The sequence below is a fragment of the Platalea leucorodia genome, assembly GCF_965183815.1.
Source record: "Platalea leucorodia genome assembly, chromosome: 9".
In the NCBI taxonomy this organism is placed as follows: Eukaryota; Metazoa; Chordata; class Aves; order Pelecaniformes; family Threskiornithidae; genus Platalea; species Platalea leucorodia.
Genome location: NC_138831.1, coordinates 48,622,723 through 48,648,960, shown reverse-complemented (window position 1 = coordinate 48,648,960; position 26,238 = coordinate 48,622,723). Strand labels below are relative to the sequence as shown.

General features: G+C 49.8%; 1 protein-coding gene across 1 annotated transcript in view; it reads left to right on the top strand.

The window, feature by feature from the left end:
* IGDCC3 (immunoglobulin superfamily DCC subclass member 3) overlaps positions 1-26,238 on the top strand; it is a gene marked incomplete at both ends in the record, with an annotated part of 105,968 nt that overhangs the window by 73,568 nt on the left and 6,162 nt on the right. The window contains 4 exons of the mRNA XM_082321378.1: positions 4,581-4,739; positions 12,687-12,852; positions 23,803-24,050; positions 24,431-24,595. Coding sequence (XP_082177504.1) covers positions 4,581-4,739; positions 12,687-12,852; positions 23,803-24,050; positions 24,431-24,595 — 738 coding nt within the window. The remainder of the gene's footprint in view (positions 1-4,580; positions 4,740-12,686; positions 12,853-23,802; positions 24,051-24,430; positions 24,596-26,238) is intronic.

Sequence of the window (26,238 nt, the reverse complement as noted above, 5' to 3'; positions counted from 1 at the left end):
CGGGGAAGATAGGGCTTTTCCTTTCAGAGCTACGCACTTCAGGCTTGGACCTGTATGTGTGCACAAATGAATATCCTGGGCACTTACTGCAAAGCCTTTTGAATGAATGACGATTTTAATGTATCCTTACCCTTTAACTGACAGGCCACTGAGCTGGCCTCCATAAAAGGTACCAAGGCAGAATAATAAACTATTTAGAGAGATATAGAAAAGTGAGGCGAGGGAGAAAAGACAGTGATTATCTGATAGCGTTATACAGAAGTTGTCAGAAAGGGTCACACAATGGGAAGGAAATTACTAAAGAGCGCGCCATTCAAGAAGTAAACTATACAACAATTGTAGGAGCCAATTAATTGGTAACTTATTGGACACAGAAGCTTGCAATAGATGGCTGACTGGTTGACAGGAGCACCGTTCCCGTAAGTGTTTAGAAATAATAGAGTAAATTTCACCACTTCACATACTGAATAGTCAACTGTTGCAATGTACTCTAAATATGCTAATCCACAGCGCCTGGTGTCCGCCGGAGCAGGAGACCCATGTGTCTAAAAAGTGGAAGGCTACTATGGCACAATACAAAGAATTCACAAAAGACCTAAATGATCAACATTAGAAAGTTGTTACTTTCTTTCTACTTGCTACTTATAAAAGAAAGGCGTTCGTGTTGTTGCATATTCATATCGCCTGGCACGTTTTAACGGGTCTCCGTAATTGGTGCCGGTGTGCCAATCACTGGGTTAGCAGGCGGAGAATGGACTCCAGAAAGCATCACATACACCTTGGAAAAATAAATAATGTGGCTCCCAAACCCCAGGCGCCTTTCATCCAGACTTCACCCCAATGGGGAACCTGGAAGCCTCTACTTGTCCATAGCCAGGGCATCCTTTGGGAGCATTTCCCATTTGGAGAACGGTCTCCTTTATTAATCAGTTGTCCGCCTGCTCTTCACAACCAGCTGAACCTCCCCCTTCTGCCCTCATCAATCGGGGATCGACGGAGAGAATCTGTCAGACATTTCCACCCAGACTGGCTTGTTTTCAGCCCTCAAATTTTCTGCTTTTGATTTCATAAAAAGAAGTAGAAGGTCACGTTAAATGAGCAGCAGTTTCAAGCCTGCAAGGGTCCTGAGAGCTTTTGGAACTGAGCAAAAGTGTTAGCTTTGGCAGTCTTTCGGATCTCCTCCATAGAGAGGTGACTTGGTGATGGTAAGCGATGCCAGGAAGGTGGGTTTTCAGGGTTTGGATCCCTTGATCCAAGCCACTCTTCAGGTCTCCGTGTAAGTGAAACAGGGTTGAAATAGATAGCAACCTTTGCAAAGCGGCTGTGAGACATCAGTCCGTCTGCACGGCACTTCTGCAAAGTGCAGAGCTTTCAGGATGCAATGAATTTCTTGTGTAAATACTCCGTGTTATTTATACGTGTTGTCAGTGTTACTAAGTTGGACTTGATATTAGCTGAAGACTTTAACTGATCAGAGGATGGCTCTGGTAGAGTGAGGCACAGTAGAGTGAGAAGGAGGATGGAGCAGGCTGGGAAAGCAGAGATATTTCTCTAGAAGCCCTTTTCAGTGCTCTTTGGAAGGGAGGAATTGAGCAAGAGGCATATGGGATAATCTGGCACGGTGATCTTTGCTGGCTGTTAGAGGTGGCCACGCTCTGAATGAAATGGGAGATCCCCCGAGGTTTCTGAGCTTGGAGAGCTTTGTTCTTCAGGGAAGTGAAAGACCCTTGGTTGACAGGAGACATTTCTTCAGACCACCACACCTCTAATTAATAGTTGGAGCTAGAGAGGCAACCGAGGATGTGTCGATGCTGGTAGTTGGACTGTATGGAGTACCTGCTACAGGCTGGGTCCTTGCATGCTTAAATTATGTAGCACGTTATAAATAATACAGTAAAACTACTGACATTCAAGTCACATTTCTGTGGTATTTCTTAAGGCAATGATGTGATGAAGCATCCAGGTATGGCCACGTCGCATCTTTCACTGGTTCCGCCCCTCCCTCAAGAGAGAGATTTGATTTTTACACCTATTGTAAATATGGACTTCCAAAAGGTCTAATTTAAAAGATGAAATCAAGTTCAATTTGAATTTAATTCAGACCTCTTTACACCTCAGTTCAAATGATGTTTGAAAGGAATGGTTCCTTCTTATTGCTCATTAAATGTGGGACAGGTCATGTTTTACTGTCCTTTTTATGACTGAGCCATTTACTGCTGCAGTGGCTTGGCCAGCTATGTGATTATTTAATCGTTTAATGACATTGTTTTTCTCTCTCTAAAAGACCTGAGCATTTTTATTTGCAATGCAAATAATGAAGCAGTCTGGCACTGCCTGCCTAATGAAGCAAGGAAACTTTTAAGTTTAAAAATTTCCTGAAAAACAATATATAAAGAGCATGGCAAGAGATACGTTTGTGACATGCTTTGTAGCTTTCCGCCCGTGTTTTGTCGGTGTTTCCTAGCAGGATGCTGCTGTTAATCTGAAATGGGATCCCTTGCTTGGATGGTCCAGGCTTGCGAGCTGATGAACGTGCGCGGCTCTCACTAATGCTGCCAGAGACACTTGCTCTCCATCCCATCACGTGCCTTTGCGTGGGGATCCAAGCGCTTGCTGGGCAACAGGTTGCAAAGTGGCATTTCTGGGTTGATGCTTAATTCGTCCCTCTTCTTGGGTGCCTTCACGTTTTCCCAATCTATTCCAGAACCTGTTGGTTATGAATGCCCCAAATCCTCATAATATTACTTATTAGACAAAGCATGATATTATGTCTAAAGCATACGATGGCAAGATGACTTTTAACTAGCCCTGCATGCCTGTCTGTGTTGAAGCATGAAGCCTGCCCCAGGTCACACACGAGCCAGGTCTCAGTCAGGGGCCATGTTGTTGTACAGCAGAGGCTTTGAAGGAAATCCTTGGGGATAATGGAGTGTCTCGGGGTGACTGCAGCAGCCCCGTAGCAACTTGTGTTTCCCTCTGTGTTTTCCATGAAGGTTTCCCGTTGCTGGATTACACCAGATGCAGCCACTGAAGTGGTTGTGTGCCATGAATATTGGTAACCAGCCTGAGTCTGAAGACCTTCGGCGCTAAACGTCCCTGGAAACTGTTCTGCCCGCTGGATGATGATAAATTTTAAAGCGGGTTGAACAGCCATTACCTAGCATCTCTCAGGAGTGGCCCACAGGAGTGGGAACCAGCTAGGCCATCTCAGATCTTTCCCCATGATCCGTTGCTTCCTACAGAGCAGTTCTGGTTTTATTTGGCTTCTTCCATTTCATTAGCAAGATTACGGCACAGACCAATAGAGCTCCCAGGAGGAATTTTTCTGATGAATTTTTCCTTTTACTAGCCACAACTTTGAAGCACAAGACAGGCTCTTCTGCTGTTGTGGAGCACACATGTATGGAGAGCTCATGGGATGGTCAGGTGGGGAAGATCACCAGGGCTGGTTCTTGCTTCTGTCATTTCTGTAGGTTCTTTAACCTCCTTCATGAGCAAAGGCAAGAGAGGAACTGGATTCCCATTTCCCATCTGATGAAAGTGTGCTCCCTTTAACTGCTCCTCCAGTAAAACTGCTCCCCTGCTCAGACACCCTGACACATGCTAGGACTGATTTAGAGCTGCCTTTGTCAGACAGTGTCTTAAAACACAAACCAATGAAACAATAAAAACCAATAGCCTGATACTAATGAAACACATTGTAATTAGAGCTGGCTGGGAATTTTCCAGGGAAAACAGGCTTTGTCGGAAAAAAGGTGAATTCCCTGATACTGAACTATTTCACATTAAGTGCTTCAATTTTGAAGACCTTGTGCTGGAACCCAGGCATGGTTTTTTGGAAACATCGCTGCTCTCCTGCCAGCCTGCCCCAGACCCAGCGCTCAGGATGGAGGCCGCCCTTTCCAGTTGCCCTTCCAAGCGAGAGCAGCTGAGCAGATCTAACCACCAGGGTCTGGCTCCTCGGTCCTGAGCTATTGTGTGTTCAAGAGCTAAGGAATCAAAAATCCAGTGTTCACATAGTTTCCGAAGCCACAACAATCACTCAAGGGTTAGCAGGCAAAAAGGCATAACTTGTGGCTCAGGAAATCCCCAAGTCATAAATTTCTGGCGGCTGGGAGAGTGTATCAGGGAGGTCCTGCTGTAGGTTGGCTGGTCGTCTCCTTCCTAGAGCATCTCTGTTTGGAGCAGGCTGTTGAGCTGGTTGGATCCCAGGTCAGTCTAATGTAAAAAGGTGGTATGATTTAACTGGGTTTAACCGTTCTGTTGAAAATTGTTCTGGGCACTTCATCTTGATCTGAACATGTGGCTGAAAGCTTTCACATTTCCTCTGATGGTACCGTGGTTTTCCAAGCAGCACGAAGTGTGGTTTTGGGCAAACACCTGAGGATCCTGGTTTTCTCCAGAAGGCAGTTCTGCTAAGAGCATCAGCTAAAACCCATGGACTTCACTTGGCAAATCCAAGCAACAGAGCGTGGCACTGCTCCATAAGTACTTAGATTGGACCTCACCAAGGACTGTGCCCTGGAGAACTTCACTCAAAGGTCCAGTGTGTGACTCTTACCCTTTTCCCCTTCTTTCAGACGGCCGCCCGATTGGTGTGGAGGGGATCCAGGTGCTGGGGACAGGAAATCTCATGATCTCGGACCTCACCGTACAGCATTCTGGCATCTATGTGTGCGCCGCGAACAAACCCGGCACTCGGGTGCGAAGGACGGCGCAGGGCAGGCTCGTTGTACAAGGTGAGCAAACCTGGGGCTTGGGGAGCGGTGATGCCCGCTTTGCTGTGCCCTCTGCACAGGCTTTGCTTGTCACCTGGGCGCTGTGATGGGTTGGGTTGGACAGATGCTGACTTTGCTTCTCTGATGGTATCAGACAAAGGACTTCTTTTCTAGACATGTGGTTTTCCAGGTGGGTGTATGTCTCTCTGTTCCGTGCAGATGAGTGGCAACCAGGTGTCATTCAACTGAGGCCTCAGCTCCATGGGTTGCAATGGTTTCCCACCCCATCACAGGCATTTATTTGGCTTAATGGACACTGGTTGTTACTTGTTGTCATGCTTGTACATCTCAGCAGAAAGCCTGGACTGAATTAATCAGCCAAATTCATCTCTCACCCCTGCATGGTCCTTAGTTATATGGGGGCACGAGCACTGTTCTCATATTGGACCCCTCTGCATGATAGATATCTCTCCTGCAGTGATATCCCGGAGTGGATGTCACTCAGAGAGAGTTACTTTCCAACTGAAATGGCACCAGTAAGTCTAAAACCATTGCCAAAAAGTAAGTGAGACTTTTCTTTAGCAGTCGACACCGTACCTGAGCCCCTTGCCATGACCTGAGTAAAGCACCCTTTGGGGGAGATGCCCAGGAGATGCAGGTTGCTCCCCTTCCCCGCAGCGACTGTCCTGAAATGCCACTTGTAAAGGGTGATTCAGCCCAGAGCAGAGATCAGGACTCAAGAAACCAAACAAATCCCCTCCACATGCTCCGTGTGACCAGTTTCCATGGTGAGGGGAGCCAGGCAAGTATTTCAGAAGGCAAACCCAGCTGGCAGTGTGCTCTGAATGGCAGTAATCCGCCCCTGATTACAGGCACTCACCTCCTCTTCAAGCTAGTCCACTTAAAGCATCTCGCGCTCTCATCAGTTCACTCATTAACTATTGACTGATGATATCCTGAATCTAAAATTACACACCTCCTGCCGGAGCAAGCTAATTGAACCTTTCATGCTGGTGATGGGGAAAGTGCCCTGCTCCAGCCCTGATGCTCACCTGACAGGTCCCGGGAGTCGCTGGCGGTGATCTGGCACCGCACCGCTTGTGCAGCAGCCATGGTCCTAGGGTGCTGGCATCCCTTTTTCCCTTTGCCCTGGGAGTGGCGAGGAGCAATGTAGAAAGGGTACTTATACAGGGCTGCTTATGCCTCCTGAGTCCCAGGTCCTGATCAGACACAACAGGAGGTGAAATCTCGCTGTTTCTTTTGCTGTTGGATTTCTGGGTGAGCAATGCAATGAGGGGGCCTCCCAGCTGGCTGGTGGTGGGCACACCTGTAAGTCCCCTTATTAAGAAACACCAACCCAGGCATTAAGAACAACCTCGCTGTGCTGATATAAACCCTTTAGAGATGCCGCGGGACAGCTCTGCACATGGTGCATGTAGCAGAGGTGTAATAAACCCAAACACAAAGCTGATGTACAGGAGGCAGGCAGAGTCAAAAGAAATTACTTGGAAAATCTATGAAGTTGTAAAAATACAGCTATTGAATACTGGAGTCTGCTTCTGTTAGCAACTGGATGAGAGGGGAAAAGGTAGCACAACTTCTTATTGCTGCAGATCGGCAGTTTTCAGTCTCTGGAGATTTGGACATCAGCTTCTGATCAGCTGGTCTAGTGCTGGAGTTCATCTGGGGTAGATTTACTGTGGAATTTCAGCTGGGGAACCAAGATGAGAATTTGTCCCTAAAATGGTAGTCACAGGGCCATTGGAGCCCAGCCTTGCTGTGGAAGGGGGATGCTCCTGTGTTCAGCATTAGCAGAGAAGTTGGCAGTGGCATGGAGAAGTGTGGCCAGTGCGTCCTGGGTGTGGCCCTTAGACATGAGCTGCAGGACCCCAACCTGTGTTGCCCATCCATAAGATGCTTCATGGGTTTTGGGGGCTGTCATTCCCCAGGGAAGCTAATAGACCCTGGCCAGGCAGCTGGACTCATCCCAGGTTTGCTCACCCTCCCTCTGGAAGCAGCTTTTCCTTCCTCTGAATCTCATTCTGCCTGAATTTTCCAGCTGAGAGGTACAAATGATTGCTGTTTAGGTTTGTCTGGGAAGAAAACACCGATAATGACTGACATGGGAGACTGTGGGTTTTATCTTTGTCAAGATGTCAGCGATGCAAATTACATCCGTAAAGAGAATAAAAGCAAAGAGCGGGCTATCAAAAGCCTGGTTGGAGAGGAAGTTAGCACAGGGCTAGGACAATACGGCATCCTCAAAGCACGCCAGGCCAGGTACTTGCTGCCTTTATGCAGGGGCCCTTGAAGTGCCTGGAGGCACAAATTAACTTGCCCTTCGTCTTTTGAAGGAGGCACATTTTATAGGTGGGAAACTGGGGGAGAAAGGGCAATGCTTCCTGTTGTAAGGCAAGGAGTTAGCGGGAGGCTGGGACTGAGACCACGTCCACCCTCCTGCTGCCAGCGGTGGTCCTCGTCCCCATCACAGCAGCCGCGTGGGCAGAGGTGTCCTGGTGCAGGGCTCTGCTCTTGCTCCGGCAGCAATGTCCTTTCGCATTGCAGGCTCTCCTTCAGATCATCTAACGCCGTCTTATTATCTTCCTGGGAATTCCTCCTCTCTTCAGAGAAGAAGGCGTCAATCCCCCGCTCCCTCCCTCCCTGCCCTCCCCTGGCCATTTAGGCTCCTTTGATCTCTTTTGTAAGGTTCTCACACAAGAAAGTTTCCATTTTCTCTTCAGATCCCAGCACAGCCATTTGAATATTGCTTTGTGCCGGGCTGCGAATGAAAGTCTCACGGGGGGAGTTGTTGAAGGGCCGAATGCATCGCCAGCTGAAATGGAGGGTGTGCGTGCGTGTGGTGCAAGGGAAGAGCAGGCTTCGGTGGCAAGGAAAAAAAAATATATCAAAGCGCTTTCTCTCTACCTCCTGTGCAATCTTTTGTGCTTTATTATGTGTTTGGTGTCATAACAAACTGATGGGCTGTGAATGGCCAGATGGTCACCAGTGTTCTCCACTCCACGCTTCATTTCCTCCTGAAAGCTATGCAGAAAAATGAGATCCCATCTCATAAATGAGTGCCCATCTTAAGGACATGTTTTTGAAGGCTCTGCTGACAATGACTGCCTTGTTCGCCTTCCTTTCTGCCGGCAGAACCGGGCAGCGCTCCTTGGTCCAGCAGATCCGGCCACCGCTGCGTTTCCTGATGTTTCTTCCATCGTTCTTGCTCGCTGGCATTGCAAGTCTTGGCTGCAGGGCTGAATTCATCAGCAGATGTATTGCAGTTGCTGTGTTTTAGCCTCGGCTCTGTGGTACTTGGTTTGTCCTCGAGTTTAGCCCTAAATTCATGCTGCAAAACCAGCTTCAGTACATGCTTCATGGGTCAATGTGCCCCATGAAGCCGTCCCCTTCCTGCCCACATTTTCCTTCTCAAGAAAAGCCACCACGCAGGGACAGGTGGGCACTCGGATCTCGTCCGTCAGGATGCTGGAGTGAGCTGGGGTGCCTGAGCGCTCCGGAGCAGCCTCCCAGGAGCGGGCCGGTAGGTGATGTGGGAGCACGTCCCACTGCTGCGGAGCTCCAGCCTGCACCTTGCCAGGGCAAGAATTTCATGATACGTGCTGAGGGCTGATGGACAGCCTCCAAGACAGCCTCCTTGAGTGGTCTCTGCCTGTTTCCCAGGGGATATGGTCACGGGTTCCATCTTTGGCCCTAGCAATCCCACCAGCTCTACAACTTAACTATTTAAGTTACATAAACATCTGGGCATCCTCTGTTGCAAACAGAGAGAAGCCAAGCGGGCAGCAGTTCTTTGTCTTAAATCTCCTGTCATCTGATGCTGTGCTTGACTGACTTCCCCATTGACCTGTCTTCTCCTTTATACCCTTGTTGTAGGATCCGGTAACCTAATTTATGAGGCTTTGTTGTTTCCATGTTATTCTTCCTTCTCCTCACCCCAGCCTCCCTCCCTTAAACTGCCACTCTGGCTACTCGAGAATTAAGGATGGCTTCATACTGAGGTGCAAGGGGCAAGGATTCGCTGGCAGCAGTGCATCGGCTGTCAGTGCTCCCCGATCCTTAGGACAGCCCTTCTCAGTGAGCTGTCAGGCGCTGCGGTAAGCACCACGCCGCAAACTCACGGCAAGGGCAGCGAAGCTCCCTGTTATCCTGGGGGACACACTGGTGGCTGGTCACTGTTGAGATGTCCCTAAAGAGATGGAGCCCATCCGGGTCTCCCATTACAACCCGCTGTTACAGTGCATCTTCATGCTATCACAGTTTGTTGAGCACAGTAAAAGCTATTGAAGCACTTCGTTAATGATTCTGGGGGTGGTATTAAGCGTTATTGCTTTTTGATACCAATGTCACGCCTTTAAATATTCATTAAAACTGCATGATCCCCTCCCTCCCATTAAGTCCTGAATAATCAGCGCTCTGGTTTCTTCATACTTCACAAGCCAGGGCTGGATCCTGCCCGCTTCTTCTTGCCAGGTTTGAATCCTCTGCTCTTAACAGTGATCTTCATTAATGTTTCCGTTAAGATCTTCATGGAGGGCTGAGAAGCGCTTCCTCTCGCTGCCCCCGACGGCCTTTTGGCATGTGGTGTCGAAGGGGGAGAGGCGTTCAGGCCGCTGCGCCCCTGTGCAGGGCGAGATGAGCACTGACAAGATGCTCTATTAATTATGAATGACGAGGCGGGTGGAGGGCTTGGCAGCAGGCAGGGCTTGCAGCAGGCAGGGCTTGGCAGCAGGCAGGGCTTGGCTGAAGGCAGGGCTTTGCTTCTGCTCCTTTCCTGCTACCCCAGGGCCAGGGGTGGCAAACTCTCGGTTCCTGTCGAAATCATTTGAAAGGGCAGGGAGAGGACCCAGGGGGAGGAGAGCAGATGTTCCTCTGTCTAGGAAAGGAGGCATTCGCCCCGAGACGACGCAGAGGCAGCCGTGTCAGGGCACCCCGCCTGGGGCCGCTGGTACGAACACCGGGTCGGGTGCACCCTGGTCTGGGGTAGCAGAGGGGCATCTCCTTGCAGCAGTGTCTGTCCCCATGTTGAGACCCTGATGCTTTCTCTGATGCTGTCGGAAGCTGGTGGTGGGGACAAGCAGCCTTTTAACTCCATGGGTTTCTGCTGCAACCTGGGCCCTTTTGCTGCTACAGCTCCACACTGCTGCTCCTTCTGCACCGAAAGGAGTAGGGTGAGACCTGAACGGGACAGAGCAATGCCTGGAGAAAGCCAGGAGGAGCAGGAGCAGCAGAAGGGCATCCCGTGTCTTGCAGCGAGGGATGCCATCGAGCAGGGACAGCTCAGCACAGCGGAGGTGGGAGCCATTCGAAGGAGTGGCCGCCTGCCCCCCTGAGAGTTTAAGCAAGTTAAACAGGGGCCGGGGTTTTGATCTGGTTGTGTTTAGCGAGACAGCAAAGAGGAGGGACGGCGGAGGGGAGCAGGGACCCGAGGAACCCGAGGGGCCGCAGTCCTGAATAGCATCGCTGGCGCCGAGCCAGCGGCCGCAGCTGCACGTTCGTTACCCCCGAGTCACACGCGACACCGCTCCAATTACTCCCTCTTGACACGGGCTAATAAGGGAGGATAAGGAGAGCCGGCGGTTCCAGAAGGGTTACGCCGGATGCTTCTTTCCATATTTAAACTTTGTTTCTGCTGGAACAAACGGCGGGTTTGAGATTTGGTGAAGCAGGGGGGAGGCAGAGGCAAAGAGCCAAGCAGCAGGATCTTTAATGAAGCTGCAGCGAGGAGCTGGAAGATGACTGTGCCCTTCCTTGGCATCGTGGGTTTGCACCTGCGAGTATTGCGGGTGCAACTCGTGAGCCCAGATGAAAGCAGGGAGGTGCACAGCCACTTGCAAAATAATTGCTCCTGTAAAACCGCGCCAGCACAAAGCGGGGGGCGGGAGGTTAAGGAAGTCTTGAAAATCAAGTCTCTAACGCTCTCACTGTACACCACAAAGGGACCATTCACTGCAGGGATGAGGGGTTTTTCCCCTTGTTTATCCATGCTTCCAACTTTTATTGAACCCATCCTGAATTTTATTTTAATGTATAAGTCTAGAGGGTGAAAAACGGAGGAGGGAAACAAAAGGACAAGGGATCGATTGGCACATGGGGAAGTTTAGCAGGAGGTTCTGGAAATATGTGTCCATTAGGTTGCCGAGATCAGGTTCATTAGTAGACCCGAGCGCCGACAGAAGTGGCCTGAAAATAAACTCTGCCGGCGGACACCCCCTACTGCTAACATAAGTCAGACCTGCCATGCTCCGCTTCCCTTTGATTATTAAAAATGAAAGAGGGGGCTCCTTCGAGGTAGCCGGGCTCTTCAATGAATTTCTGTGTCTTTCTGCTTGCAGGACTTATAACGTGCATGACTTCGCTCTGACACGCAAGCACCTTTCGCTGCCGTTTGGCCTTTTCGCAGCAGTAGCGATGCTCTTCCCTTGCATGCACGCAGCTGGGGAAGAGCTTTATCACCCCGTGCTCCCACAGCAAACCCTGAGGGGTTTTTTTGGCTGTGAACCATAAGGCTCTGCTCTTGCATAGCTGCTCCCGCCTGCAGCCTGGCCACCCCTCAACACGTTTTGCTGGACCAGTTTCCTCCTTTCTCCCATCCCTGCATCACTGCTGGTGGCAGAGCCCACCAACCCATGCTTGGAAAATGCCAGCGAGTGGCACGGAGCGTGTCTCCCTGGATAATCTTGCTTTTGTCGGGAAAATTTAACGCCAGCCATCCATTATGTGTTGCTGGTCGGTAAATCCATTACAGGCCCGTGCCTCTCATCTGTTTGTCTTCATTGCGGCTGCTGCCAGTTCCACCTGCTTTTAGGTTTCAGCAGCAATGTGGGGTATATTTATCACTTTGCCCTTTGAAGCGCAACTGCTTGAATAAACTCACCAATTTGGCAGTGTCTTTCAGGCCCTGCTTTCTGTAGGCTGATACTCTGTTTTATTCTGATAAATGATTTTAAATCTATTTTGAGCTGCTGGAAGGGGGGAAATCACTTTGCATTTAAAAATGTTATCGTTAAAGGTGAAAACATTTGGTTACGAGGTAAGCAGCAGTTACAGGAATAGTGGAGTCTTCTGCCAGGCTTGGCAGGACCCCAAGGGTCCCAGGCTGCAGATCTGGGGTAAAAAAGGCTCCTCAATCTATTGCTACCAGGAAAGCCTGCAGCAAATCTGATATTTACTGGGGAAAGAACAACCTGCCAGATCGCCGTATGCACATCCATACATTTCTTTCCATTGGCAGGCAGTTTGCTGATGCCGTATGGGTCCTTTGGGCAAAGCCAGGGCGTTGCTCTAGCTCTGCCATTGATGAAACAGCAGATCTCCCCAACCGCAAATACTGTGATTGCCGCATGCATTTGCAGCCTTCCTTCCTCACCGCTCTTCGCACTGTCAATATGTGCTGATTTTTGCAAGCCTCCATAGCAGAGGGCTCGTTTCGGGCAGGGTGATGGCCCTGCATGGTGCCACGCGCTATGAAGGGTTATGCACGCTCTCCGTTTTATGCGTGTGCAAAGAACCGGAGACTGCTGACCTTCCAGCCTGTTCCCCTAACGGGCAGGATGCATTTTTAAATAGCCTTTGTCAGATACGGATTATTTTGCAGCATTGGGGTTACTTTCAGTGGGAGACTGGGGAGAGGTGAGGGGGCTCAGACCTTGATGCTGTTTGCCTGAACCCTGCAGGACTCGCCTCGGCTCTCCATCCAGTACTGAACTGACCTTCAGGTGCCCTCTATGAAGCCATGACTGCCAGGATGGGCAACCAAATTGCAGCACTGCATTGATTACAGACACACCATCCAAACCATAGTTACCTGCTGCCTATGCTGTGGGCTGGCCAAGTATCCCATGTTCTTATTGGGCTTATTGAAGTCCAAGCTACGAGGTTGCTCTTTGTGCCAGGATAAAATGGGATCATCATGACTTTTCTCACCCTCCTTCTCCTCCCTCCTTGCAGCCCCCGCAGAGTTTGTGCAGCATCCCCAGTCCATTTCCAGGCCCGTGGGGACTACTGCCATCTTCACGTGCGTGGCCCAAGGGGAACCCCCGCCACAGATCACTTGGCTGAGGAACGGGCAGATCCTGGAGACCAGCGACCACATTAAGCTGAAGAATAACAACAGGTAAGTCCTCGTACGCTGGCCGCTGGCGCTGCAACGCGGGGTGGAGAGCAGTGTGAGACGCTCAGCTGGGCTGTGCCATTCCCCAGCGTCAACCTGGAGTTACCACGCATGGAGGACTGACATCGCCTACCTGATGGTCCAGAAGTAGCTGTCCCTGCAGGTGTAATTCTTGGGCAAAGAGCAAGTTAGCTCACACAGGCTTCAGCTTTTGCGCAGACAGCGGATTTGAGGCAGATGTGTGCAGCAGTTAATTTTGGACCTGTCGGTGAAGGCTGGCGGAGAGCAGTCGGGTCTGCAGCACGTCCTGGTGAGCTGTGCAAGCCCTGCTTTCGCCGTAGCCCCATTGCGCTGGGCAATGGCTAATGTGCTCGAGGCTGAGACAGGCGTGAGTGATCCAGAGAGACCGCAGTGCTGCTGCTTGAGCACCTTGAAAAGGGAGCGCCTCAGAGCCGGCTTGGCTTCGGCAGGCGAGGTGGGTTGCTGTCACACAATGCTCCCTGACCCTGCTTTTGAGAGAGGCTGAATTAAAAGCCATTATTCTGAACTATCTGGAGTCCAGTGGAAATGGGAGTGGGAGAGATGTTGGCTTTCTTTCTGCGTTAGCAAAGAGCTAAGGTGAAGGTGGTAATTTTCAGAAGCAGATCTGTGGATTCAACTTGGGCTTTGATATACTAAAACACTGCTCCGGTCCTACTAACTGCACTTTGTAGGCTTACGTTTCAGTGCTTCGTGCTTTATTGTACCAGGACATCAGTGTCAGACTTTGACTGATGATGCAGGAACCCAACAAAAGTTTCTCTTTTGTCCTGATCATCATCACCTGGGTATTTCTGGAAGGGCCAAGTGTTGTCCCTGGAGCTGGCAGGGACCACGCTCACTCCACAGTGGAGGAACCACGCTTTAACCCCTGAGCATTGACCTTCCTGGGTGTGCAAATGCAAATACATTTGAAATAGCATTTGTGTGGAAGCTGACTTTCACTAAACTTCAGCCTTTTATCTCACCGGGAAAGAGTGTTTTCTCTGAGTACTACATAACTGCATTTTTGTGCGAGGGGATAGGGATGTTTGTACTGAGGAAATGATACGGTGGGATGCACTTAGTGTGAAAATTAGAAGTTGACAACATAGTTTCTATGGAAATAGCATGGAACAATATACTGAAAAACAATAGTACCTGTGTTGTAAACCTAAATTATTGGTAGAGATTTGTACTCTATGGTGTCATATAGCTGCTATCTATATTAACAAATGCGTCTCATGAATGCAATTACCCAACCTTGCCGGAGGGTCCAGACCTTCAGTTTAGACTGTTGGGAAGTGCTGCGCAGGCATCGTGGCCTGTTCCTCAGGGGAGAGGAGTGGGTTTATTTTTCTAAGTTTTGATATAATATGGCTTTTTGTTTTCAGTTTTGAGGCTTTTTAAAAGCTTTATTATATGAAGGATGGAAGGATATGCATTGCAAGAAGGATAAGGTGTGAGCTGTAATAAAATCTTCTCAATCAGTGGAGGTTTTCTCTGAGCTGGAAGTTTTTAGAGCTTCAGGGAACTTTGTGTGTGCACATACAGATGCCATTCAATCCAGGCTTGTGGTCTTCTAGTTCATTGCCTGGGTTTCTGAGGCATGTCTGCCCTTACGATATGAACAGAGCAGGAATGGGAGAAGGGAAATTAGTGCATCCCCTTTTATTGACCGAGAAGCGGAGTCAGAAGTAACCAAAGACTACAAGCGGTCATTAAATCCATGACAAAGCTCACACTGAGTCCAGCTCTGCGACTCACTCGGATATCTTGCCTGTGAAATCATTCCTCTTCACGGTTTGGGGAAGGTAAAAGTAGGGTCTTTGGTCATGGTCATGTCTCCTGGCCAGGTCCCTGTGCCTGGAGCCGTGCTACACGTGCATGTGAACTGCGACTTGGCGAACATCGCTGTAATCGTTTTCTTATGGCAATCATTTAATGCAATTTAGCATCAGTCTTTTTCACTGCGAGCTAAATGATCAGATTACACTGCATCTGGCACAGGCTGGGCTCAGCTGACACGTGGCATCTTCTCAAGCTATAGTACCGTGATTGTAAAGCTGAGCCCTAAGGCCATCGTACTTGACGATGTTGAACTTTTGGCTTCTTTCACACTAGTCTTGGTCTACTCTGACCCCCAGCTTCAGGCAAATGGCCATTCCTGGCGGTTTCCAAAGCTGTCAGTCTGAAAAATGCTCTCGCTGGTACAGCAGGGCTGGGTGCTCCATGAATTGGAGGAATCAGATCAACGACTGGGTTTTTTTCAGAGCTTTTTCAAGTTGTCCTTTGTTTCATTCTCATGGGCATGACTAAGTGCTGTAACCCACTTAGTTCCAGGCAGAATCAGTCTGTGATTATGCCTTGAATTTATCAGTCTATTGCACTTGGAAAATATTTGTCCGTGTAAAGATGGATCTCGAATCTACTAGTAATGAAGCTACTAAACTGCACTATGAGCTTTTTAATTAGATTACATGGTTTCCTAGAAAATTCATTTGGATTAAAATTCTGCTTAATATGGCAATAAAGGTCTGAATGCCCCCAAAGGGATTTTTAGAAAAAAAGAGTAAATCATCCCAAATCATATCATGTGTTAATTGATTGCAAAATGTATCGTTATGAGCAACTTCGTTCTTGTAAACGAACACAGCTAGAAGTGAGGTCCAGACCTGCAGAACATGGTGCATTTGAGATGCCGCTCTGCTCCCGCAAGCTTTGCAAGTACAGCCTCCGCTTGAGGCATCACTCCTGCGGGCAGTAGCGTGTTTGCACAAACCCACAGCCGATGGGAAGATCTGTCCATCAAACCGTTGCTTCATGAAGTTGTGAAGGGCCCTTTGGCATCTCCGTCGCCCCACACTGTCATATGCAGTAACTGCAAACCCAAGGAGAGCAAACCCTGAAGGTCAGGGGACTTCAGAAGCCCATCGTCATTGAGATGGGAGAGCAGCTTCAGGACTGGATTCACTGCAGATTGGATGTGGCTGCTGGTACAACATCAGACAGTCACTTTTTAAGCAACTTCCAGCCTTTCAGCACAGTAAAATAAACCTCAGTAAAATAAGGCTGCGTCCAATAAATACCTCTTCCCTCGTGGTCCCTCAGATGTGAATTCTCATCACCTGATGTGTTGACGGTTTCTGGGCACATTAGCATTAAAGATCAGCCTTCTGCTGTGCCCTCTCCAGAGGTGGTTGTTATGTTTTGAAAATGCCAGCTGTGTGGGAACAAAATATCCAATCGATGATTAGCAAAAATCAAAAGCAGTTCTGGGATAGCGGATAATTGTTAATGAAAAATGCATGAAGGCTCAGGCGTAGGGAATTGTGGGGTTTTCCATTAAAAGCTGTGAATAAAAATCACTGAAGGAGCTGACGAAGGGGCTGTCTTGCCATGCGATCACTGGGTTGGGGATGCAGCCGATAGCAGCCAGGGTGATGCTGCACGGGACCATGGATGGAGAAGCTGATGGAGCCTTTTTGACTTTGGTGGAGCTGTCCCCGTGTCTGGCAGCTGCAGGGTCTGTCCCTCTCTGTTGATCAGAGATGCTGTTTTGCCCGTATTGTTCCTGGAGTGATTCGGATTAATCACGATCCAAATACCTGAGAGGTGTAATGGGCATTTCCAGCAAAATTCCCACCTGGCATCACCAGCCCGTCCCGAAAGCAGGCTGCGGGAGGAAGGGCCGAGTTAATTGTGGGCTTGTGTAAAATCATGCTTTCTTGGTTATTACTTCAAAATTTACAAGGAAGCATGAAATAGTACCCGAATTACTGCTCTGAAAGGTTTATTGCTTTTCTTCCTTTGACCCAATCAGGTTCAGGGGGTAATTTTCAGCCTAGAAGTATATCACACTATGGGGTTTATATTGCCGTAATAGCAAGGAACAAAGGCCAACATCTTCAGAGAAGGCAGGCTCTAAATATTGATTTTCCAAGAAGATTTTATTTACAAAATGGTAATTAAGGGACTTCATTTGTTCCACCGGAAAAAGACTTCTTTAGAACCTGGGCTCAGGTGGTGTTTGCTCTCCTTGGTGACCTTCGCTTATGAACTGTCTCCTTTTTAAATTCTTCCTCACTGGTTTGCACTTGTTTTAGTGCTCTGGGAATGACTCACTGCACGGGCTGTGAATGCTCAAGGTTCATCAGAGAAAATATTCCTCCGTAAATAAACTTCAGGACAACTTTGCCTTTCTTGCACTTGTCTTGTTGCTTAATCCTACCGCAAGCGCTTGGGACAGGACAACCCTTTTGGTACCAAACCCAGGGAAACTACAGCCTGTCATTCACAAGGTGGCTTTTTTCTATAAAACCCACATTAGCTGGGTGTAGAGAGATGCAGATGGGTTTGTACAGCTCTTCGTGGCGCACGCACCCCACAAACCCTTGAATTTGTAGGGATTTGGACACCTTAGGGAAGGACAGGAAAGCCCACAGGTTATTTATGCAAAGAGTTTGAAGACCGTTGGTGACTATGGGAAGGGTACTGTATAGCAAATCATATTTCAGTTCCCAGAAGCAGGACAAATAAGTACGTGGAGGACTGGAATGTGAACCAGCTGCTCCTGATTTAAGAATAATTTATGGGTTTGACTTTGTTTGGAAGACACGTGGAAATGGCCTTCTCAAGGAGGGTCTCCGCACGAGTGCTCAAAGCCCTACTGAGCAGTGGGGCATCAGCGTGATCCAGCCTTCCCTGCACCGAGCGGGGATCCCGTGCTGGGATCACACAGCTGTATCCCATGAAAGGGATCTGCAGCAGCCCTGGAGCAGCCGACAGCGACAGGTATCAGTCTGTCCTTCTCATGTGGCTGCGATTATTTTGCTACCAAGTTGCCCATGTAATTTTTGTCTGTGTGCTGCTCCAGTGAGCTGCTCTTGAAGTGCACCACCGATTCAGGGTTTTAAGTGTTTCTTCAAACTGTTGCGTACGGCAAAATACATCTGCAGAGAATGGTCCTTATACAGGAGCCTTCAAGGCAGGACTGAACTCAGCCTCCCCTGGATTAGGCTGAGTCTTTTTCCTCTCTAACACCTGTGCCCCTTCCTGGGAAAAATGTTTGGGAGACTTTACATTTAGCAGCAGATAGCTCTCCCAGCTATCTGCATTAGTAGTCCTACCGACACAGGCATCTACCCTCCCTTCCAGTAGCTTTTCCCGAGATGTTTTGTGTTTCCCTGCGGTTCTGCAGATGTAAAGACTTTTCTGCTCCCTCCCTGGGACAGGATTCAGTTAAATCTGTGATTGTACCCTCTGACTCATGAAAACAGGTTGAGTGGCAGCCAATGTGTTCACCAGATAACCAGCAAGTCTTGGAATAAGGAGCAGCTGGCTCTGGCTGGTGTCTCCTGCCTGTGCCAGGGTGCACTTCCCAGCTCTGCAGGGACGGGAGGACACACCTCCAGCACCGTCAGTGCAGTTGGACCCTCTTGCCTTGGCCATGGATGTGAGGGAACAGACCTTGTGGGAAATTGGAGCCACTCATTTGCTGAAGGTCTTCTGCACAGAGCTCAGTGCTGTGCTGGGAGGTGCTCCAAGGTGCGGAGTTGCAGCACCAGCTGGATGTGTCCTTCCCACTTGGGAAGGCTCAGACCACCTCTGATGTGGACCAGAGCTAAACCCAGGGACCCAGAGTCTCCAAACCTATAAACTTTGGTGTCTGGTTGGATTGTGGAGCTGAGCCAGCCTCCGCTTGTCCTGAGCATGGTGCCTGAGCAGCAGCAGGTTCCCCGAAGGGCTCAGCATGTGTGCTTGGTGTCACATCAAGACAGTGCAAACCCAAGTGTCATGAAGCTGGCAAAGAAGGGTCAGCATTTCAGGATGAAATGGTGCCACTGCTGTGTCTCCTGTAGCAAATGGGACACCATTTGCAACTTCCCATTTGCAGAAAGCACACCGTACAGCCAAATTCCTGTCCTGCCGGACTCTGTCCTCTCCCAGGGGCGTGAGAAGGAGCACCATCTCTAACCAGCTTTGCAGGCTGAGAGTCTGCCGGCCCTTTCATCCAGCAGCAGTGGGGAGGGTGGGCTAGTTCCCCATGGCACCGTGCACCCCACTGGGACCAGCAGCATCCTTCCAGAAACTGCACTCGGGTGAGTCTGTAACCACAGAATCAGGCTGGGACCCTGGCCAGCGGGCTGCAGTACCTGCTAAATATAATCCAGTTTGTGCCCAAAGGGATCCTTCTCCTGCATAACACAACCCAATTTCACCTAGGAAGCCCTGCATGATATTTAATTCCTGGAGGTGTAAGAACATGTTTACAGAGGGCTGGGGATGACCTGCAGTGTCCCTTTGAAATGGTGAGTGTCACTCTACAAGATTTGCACCTTATTCTCAGCCTTCAAACACAGGGCACTTCTGCAAAGCTGCCAACAACCAGCACGGGAGGGGAAAAAACTCCTTTCCAGTGCAGCACCGGGCAGCAGCCCAGGGGCGGTTCGTTCGGTGCAGCACGGCACAACGCGACCCATAACAAACGGAGGCAGAGCAGGGTACGGGGATGGGGCGTCTGAATGAGGTGCTGGAGCTGCCAGCACTTAAAATGCTCTCAGCGCTAGCCACAGCCTGCTCTCCGCATTAATTTCATCACACTCCCTCTTTTGTGCGCCCGTGTGCGCGCGCATGCTGATATCCTTCCAGATGGGCCCCTCTTCTTCTTTGTGCTGCTGAATCGATGAAGAGGCTTCCTTCAGTTCTCAGACTTTTTCAGAGGAGCCTTTGGAAAGCCGATCTCCGGTCACCGGCCCGGACCCCTGACCCGAGCCAGATCAGTCATCCTGATTGCCTATGAACTGGGAAGACAGCTTGGGAATACCGCGGCTTTCGAGCAGCGGAGGCCTCTCGTTTCAGCTCAGCCGGGTGTGAATCTGCAGCGGCTCCTCTCCCCACTTCCATCAATGCCTGTCAGGGCATTGTGCGGAGATGTGACGGAGCCCTCGGCTCGCCGAGCGGCTTTGGTGACCAGCAGAAAGCCTTCTGGCATCTCGCCTCGTCTGACGTGCTCACGGCGCTGCCAGTCTGGCACTCGCGGGAAAGTTTTCCAGCAGCAGATGTCCCAAAGTGACAGATTTTTTTTCCTGTTGACAGGAAGAAATAAAAGGACACTGCATATTTCAGATGGTTGATGCACGGAGACGCTCTGCGCCTCCTCGCACAGCAACTACGTATTTTCCTTTTGTTTGAGCCTCCTTAAAAAAAGAAAAAGACAAAAAGCAGCAAAACCTGGGAAAGCTTCTGGACCAAATGCTGACCCTGCAGCGCCGCATCCTCTGCATCCCAGTGGGTGATGCGGTGGGCAAAGGCAGGAAGAATTTGTCAGTAGTTAAGATGAAAATGGACGCACAGCAGAGGTATCAGCTGGGATGGCGCTGGGGTTCGTGTAACTCACTGCCAGCTCCTGCCCTCCTCATCGCAGCTACGAGCGTGCTTCAGAGCTCACGCCGGGGCTTGCAGGGAGCCTGGCAGCCTCCTTTAGAGGGCTGCTGGTGGGTGTTAGAGGGACCGACAGGAGAGAGAAAACCCTTATTCTCATGAAGCTGGTGTTTACATGCTGGGCATTCTGCTCGTCAACTTCTCCGCACTTAGTTTCTGCTCCTTACCCGGGTTTATAGACATAGCCGAAAATCCAGTTGTTTTATTGGCCCCGTTGCCTGCACATCGTTCCAGGTAACATTGGCCCCAGGTAACGAATGGCTGAGGCTCTTATTGCGTGGTACATCTAAACGCAGCCTTGTAAATCTCAATGAAAATGAACTTTTCAAAGCCTGAAGCAAGTTTCCAGCTACCTGCGGAAATTTATTTTATTTTTTTCTTCTGACTTGACTGTGCGTGACTGTTACCAGCCACCCTGGGACCGCTGCAGAGAAGCAGCTGGGGTGTCCAAGGCTCTGCCCAACTCCAGGTCCCAGTGGCCAAGTGCTGTCCTCCTCCAGGACAACTGGCATCCAGCACATCACCTGTGTTGCACAAGACAAGGTTTGCTCAGCCCCTAATCCTCCCAGGAGAGAGATGTCTTTGGCCCCAGCATCATGCTGTTGCCATCAGGCTCCTTGCACCCTGGCACTGCTTTCCAACCAGGCTCCCCTCTTCCCTCCTCTGCATCTTCTCCTCTCTCCATGTAAAGCAAATAAATACTCTTGGAGGCAGTGGAGCCTAAATACTCCTCATTGTTCCTGGGCTGATTTGTGCTTGGGAAGCTTAATGCTGCTCTAGACTTGCGTGCCAGCCCAGCCTGGCTGCTCCTGGGTGCCCAGATGCACAGCGGCCGCGTGGAAATAATCCCTGCATTGACGGGGCAGAAGGAAGCGCTGCTGCTCCTTCCACACATCTGCTTTGTGCAGAGCTGCAAGTACAGCTTTCGGATGGCGTAATCCTGCCTTCTGCCATCTGTCCTCGCAGGAATCGGCCCTTGTTGACACAGCGGAGCCGCACATCGGGGTCATTCCTCCCTGCACGCCCCTCCCAGCTCTGCCTTTCTCCTTCCATTTAATCAGATACGTTGAGCCTGTGGCTATGAGGGGAGCTTAGGGCTGATTCTCTAAAATCACCATATCAGCTGAAACCATCGCATTTGATATTCCATTTACAATGTTTCCAAGGAAACAAAGGCACAGGACATAAATAGATGACTGTTAAACATTTGCTCACTCACCATGGCCCCGATAATTTGCAAGGCAGAAATACGAATGTTAAATCAACAGCAATAATAAATTTTAATACAGGGAGACCAATATTTTGCTGCAATTAGAAGAAGCGTTCGTTCTGACATACAGGCAGGCAGTAGCAGGTTATTTATCATTTCCACTTTCCATGTACAATTTTTCATTTACATAAAGGGCAGCTTTGACTATGACTCCCAAAAAGCCATGAAGTGCCCCTCACATCAGCAGGAGTGCTTGGGATTTACTCATGTGCAGTCAAATCCCAAGTCCACCTGGAATTCACCGCAGGAGAAGAAAATAATTTCTTTCTCCCTTGAAGCAAGTAGGGGATGTGGATTTGGTTAGTTTGGGGTTATTTCTTACAGAAAAATAGCAACCAAAAAGCTCATGAGAGCTTTGTCATAAGCCAACGAGATGATGGTGAAGCTTGGGGGCATCGTGGTCTCCCAAGCATTCATGCCAAGCCAGAAGCAAACCACAGTTCAATGAACTGGGTGGGACTGGAAATACAGATGCACAAATAGGGATTAATCCAGAGTGGTGCACGTATGGGTGGTGCTCTAAAATGGAAGGGGAGGCAGTGGTGAGCGGTGTTTTATTCAGTGCTGTGGGGGTGTGTCCTATAGCTTATCTATAGGACTAGTCAACCCCCACAATTTGCAGTTACAAATACAATTTACAGTGGTGACAAAGCTGTCACCAGGTTTAGCTGGTCCAGTCTGGGCCCCTACTGGAACTTTATTTCCAAAATTTCTCCCAAGATGCCCTGTTTATGAGAACATCCTACTAGGACTAAGGGCGTCGTAAGCATATTGTATCATAACCTGAGCTGCTGCCTCACGGTTGATAAACACCTCTCCAACATCAAAGGCCACCTTTCCACTTCCAGCTCAGAGCTGGACACAGTGTGGTGAGACTCCCCAACCCACGTCTTGGAAGGGAGACACACTGGGAATTTATTTATGGAGTCTTGCGTCTACTGGATAGTCACAAATTGAATCACGTTGTTCCTGGCTTGGTTTCTGAGGAAGGGTACAAGCCCTGGAGAGAGCAGAGCTTTCATCGACAGGTCCCTATTTGTGAACAAATGTTATTAAGAAGAGCTGTTTTGCACGCTGGGTGGGAAGACAGAGCTAATGTGTTGCACAGTTATTTCTGACTCAATATTTGCTGGCGTTGTTCTAAAGATACTGGGCAGTGCAACCTATCGGCTGGCCCTGAACTTGCTCTGGTTGTATGCAGCCATTGCCAGGGCGTCACACAGCTCAGAAAGGGCTTTCAGCTCAGGTGGCCACATGTACATGGACTCTGGTTGTCCCTGTGCCCATCAAGCCACTAAACACCCCTCCTAGAGGTGGTGCGGACATGGGCACCATGCTCAGGAACGTGCTCATTTGGGAGGTTGGTACATGGCTGGCTTTTCCTCCTCCTTTAGGGATGTTTTCCACCAGGGTAGCCAGTGCCTGTCTTTATCTTGGAGGCTGAAAACAGCGTCTAAGCCTGGTGTGGAGGCCCCCAGGAGCAGGCTGGAAGAACCGTTCTGGTTGCTGCCCTGAGAGAGCAAGCTTTGATGTGCCAGCATCAAAAAGACGCTCAGAGGTTTCGCAGGCAAAACCTGTGACTTGCTTGTAAGCTTTGGCTTTTGGCTTGTGGTGATCATGTTTCTGAAAATGCAGAAGCAGGAGCTGAGGCTGTAACCCTGCCGGATAAGTCAGCTAATCCCAATGTTACCCTAAGGCTGCTCTAACGTGCTATAATGCAATGCTATAGAGCATCACCAGAGGGCTTTCTGGCTGCGCTTGATTAGACTTGGCTTAGCAACTGTGTGCTGTGCCTGGATGGCTGTCACTGGTGTGTACTGGCGCTAAGCCAGTTAAAACTGGTTTGGGTGTATGGATGCACTTGCCGCAGAGATATCTCTGTAGTGTGTCTAGGATCTTCCTGAATTCAGGCCTTCAGATCCTGCTGTTCCCTGTCCCACCCTGTGTCCTCATCTGGCTGTACCTGAACCACAGTCTCTGCAAGTCAAGACAGAGATAATCTGCCCAGTCATGGGATCTGGGGAATGAGGCATCCACCTCCTGGGCTTTTCCTTCCCCAAAAGCACCAGCCCACAGCTTCCTGGAAGCTTTCCGTGGAAATAGAGGCATGTGGGATGCCCCAACATCAGAGCCAGCATGGGGGCCACGGCATGGCTGGAGGGGAGGGACGTCTGCTGTGGAGCGCTCAGTGAGATGCTTGTCCCTCTCGTGTCCCCACGCAGCACTCTCTCCATCTACGGGATCAACCAGGCGGACGAAGCCATCTACCAGTGCATCGCCGAGAACAGCGCTGGCTCCACGCAAGCCAGCGCTCGCCTGACGGTCCTGTGGGCAGATGGGCTGCCCGGTCCTCCACAGAGCGTGAAGGCTGAGACGGTCTCTGCAACAACCATCCAGGTGTCCTGGAAAGAGCCTCTGCAGAACACCAAGGAGATCATCGGCTACGTGCTGCACATTCGGAAAGCTGCAGGTACGGTGCTCTAGCTACTGCCCAGAGCATCCTCAGCCTTCCCATAATTTAGCAACGCGGCCCACTAGGTAAACCAGGTCTGCACTGCAGTAGACAGTGCTGCCACCCATGTTCTCCATCACGTCCATGTTTCTGAAAGACAGAGATGAGGCAGTAATGCTGCTGTAAATACCAAAAGGGTGGGGAGGGTGAAGCCACGCGGCCAGGTCTTGCTGCCCACTTAGGTCTCTGGCCAAGCGCACAGCAATGTAAGCAGAAAATGATATGGGCAGATACATACCCACGTTGGGGACCAGAATTACTGCTTGTAACATCTGTTTAGTCTGTTTACCTCTTGCAAAGCCTAACGCCGCTCTGTTCTCTCTTTCTTTGCACTTCAGATCCTGTAGAGATGGAGTATCAGGAGGCTGTTAGCAAGAGAACCTTCCAGCAGCTAGTGACTGATTTAGAGCCCTCGACCAGCTATAGCTTTTATATAAAGGCTTACACCTCCCGGGGTGCCAGCAAAGCCTCAGAAGTCACAGTGGTGAGCACGCTGGGAGAAGGTAAGGAACACTTTGCGCCTGGACCATCAGATGCTGAAACCCGCTGTGCGTAGCAGCAGCACCCATCACCCCGATACCCACTCCGGAGCGCTTTGGCACATAGCCTGTGGTGTTGATGCTCCTTGTTCCCACTCCTCCTCGTACTCTGGGGTATTGTGTAAAACTCACTTGTATCGTTACACAGGGGTCGACTGATTGCGTTAAACACGGCATTGCCTCTCACAGCTGATGTTGTAGCAGGGGGTGAGTGCAAGTCTGGCTGGTCTTGTGCGTTGCAGCTGCTCTGGCCTTTTCCTAAACTGCTTGCTAAATGCAGATTTCCCGCTCAAGCAGCGTCTCAGCATCCTCCAGCAGCTCTGGTACTCACAGCTCTTACTTGATAGGTGCCACACTTTTCTGAATTTGAATTTTTTCTGCTCTACCCTGGAGAAATCACACTAGAGCTGAGCTGTCCTGACCTACAAATCCCTGCCTTGGAGCAGCCTTCTGTTTCAGTGGGAAGTTAGGGCAATCTCCAAGGCTTTTTCCCTGACCGGGCCTCCCAGATGTGGCCACCGGTTAGCTTCCCTGGTAAGAAAGCGGGTGCTCTAATGCAGGACCCTTGCACACAGACACCAGACAGAAACCACAGCCCCAGTGTGATCTGTCAGCTGGCATTTCAGGAACATTTTTCTAGAGACTCATGTACCTCTCCAGCACCTCTGAATCCTGGCTCGTCTCACATACGGAGACTAATTTCTTAGGAGCATTGCATCGTTCTCGTGAACGCTCAGTAACCATGAATTTGCAGCAGAGAGGGCCTTGGGTGTGAGGATGTTATTTAGGATGAAATGAAAGAGCGTGTTGGCTTCCAGGTGGGAGGATCCAGTTCTCACTCCATTTTCAGCCTTTGCAGATGTTTACTATGGCATTTAAGCAAAAACGCCAATAAATCCTCGCCCTGCTGGGTTGTTACCCTGCAAGTTTATTTTCCTTGGGACTCTGCAGAGAATCGGTCACCCTTGGAGTTTGTTTTTCCTTCCAATTTAGAGAGAGAAGGATGGACTCAGGCAAAACTTGAAACTCCTTGACCCGATGCTCTGAGTTCAGCTACTGGAGCTAGAAGCCAGCCATGCTTCATAGAGCTTGGTGTTTCTGCAGAAGTCTGGGTCAAGCTAGAGAGGACTTTTTGTCATTATTACCTTCAATCATGACAGAAATAGTTAGGTATCCAGTAATGGGATCATAAATTTCCTGGCTTTCCGAAGTTTCAAGGCATCAGTGTCCTGCTCAAGGCTTGTCCTGTGTAACGAAGCTTCAGCAATTAGCCTCATGTTCAGGATGGACAAGCTGGCCTGGTTAAGATCACTCAACCCCAGCTTGCATTTGCCTTGCAGGAAGACAAAAAGAGATTTAAAAGCCCCAGTTCTGCCTTGATTTGTTTGCTTTGCTTCACTCGGGTGCCTGTTGCCTTCTGCTCACAGAGGAGGGAGCAGGTCAGAGAGCCAGGATCCAGTGGCTTTTGTCACCAAATGAAGGTTTCACTGCAGATTTGCCTCTTTTCACAGCCAAGCCATTTCCCCCCGTGCCTTCCCGAGGTGCACCGGAGAGCTGTGACTCCCCTGGGCTTGCGCAGCCCCTGGATCTGTGCTAACAGCCTCGGA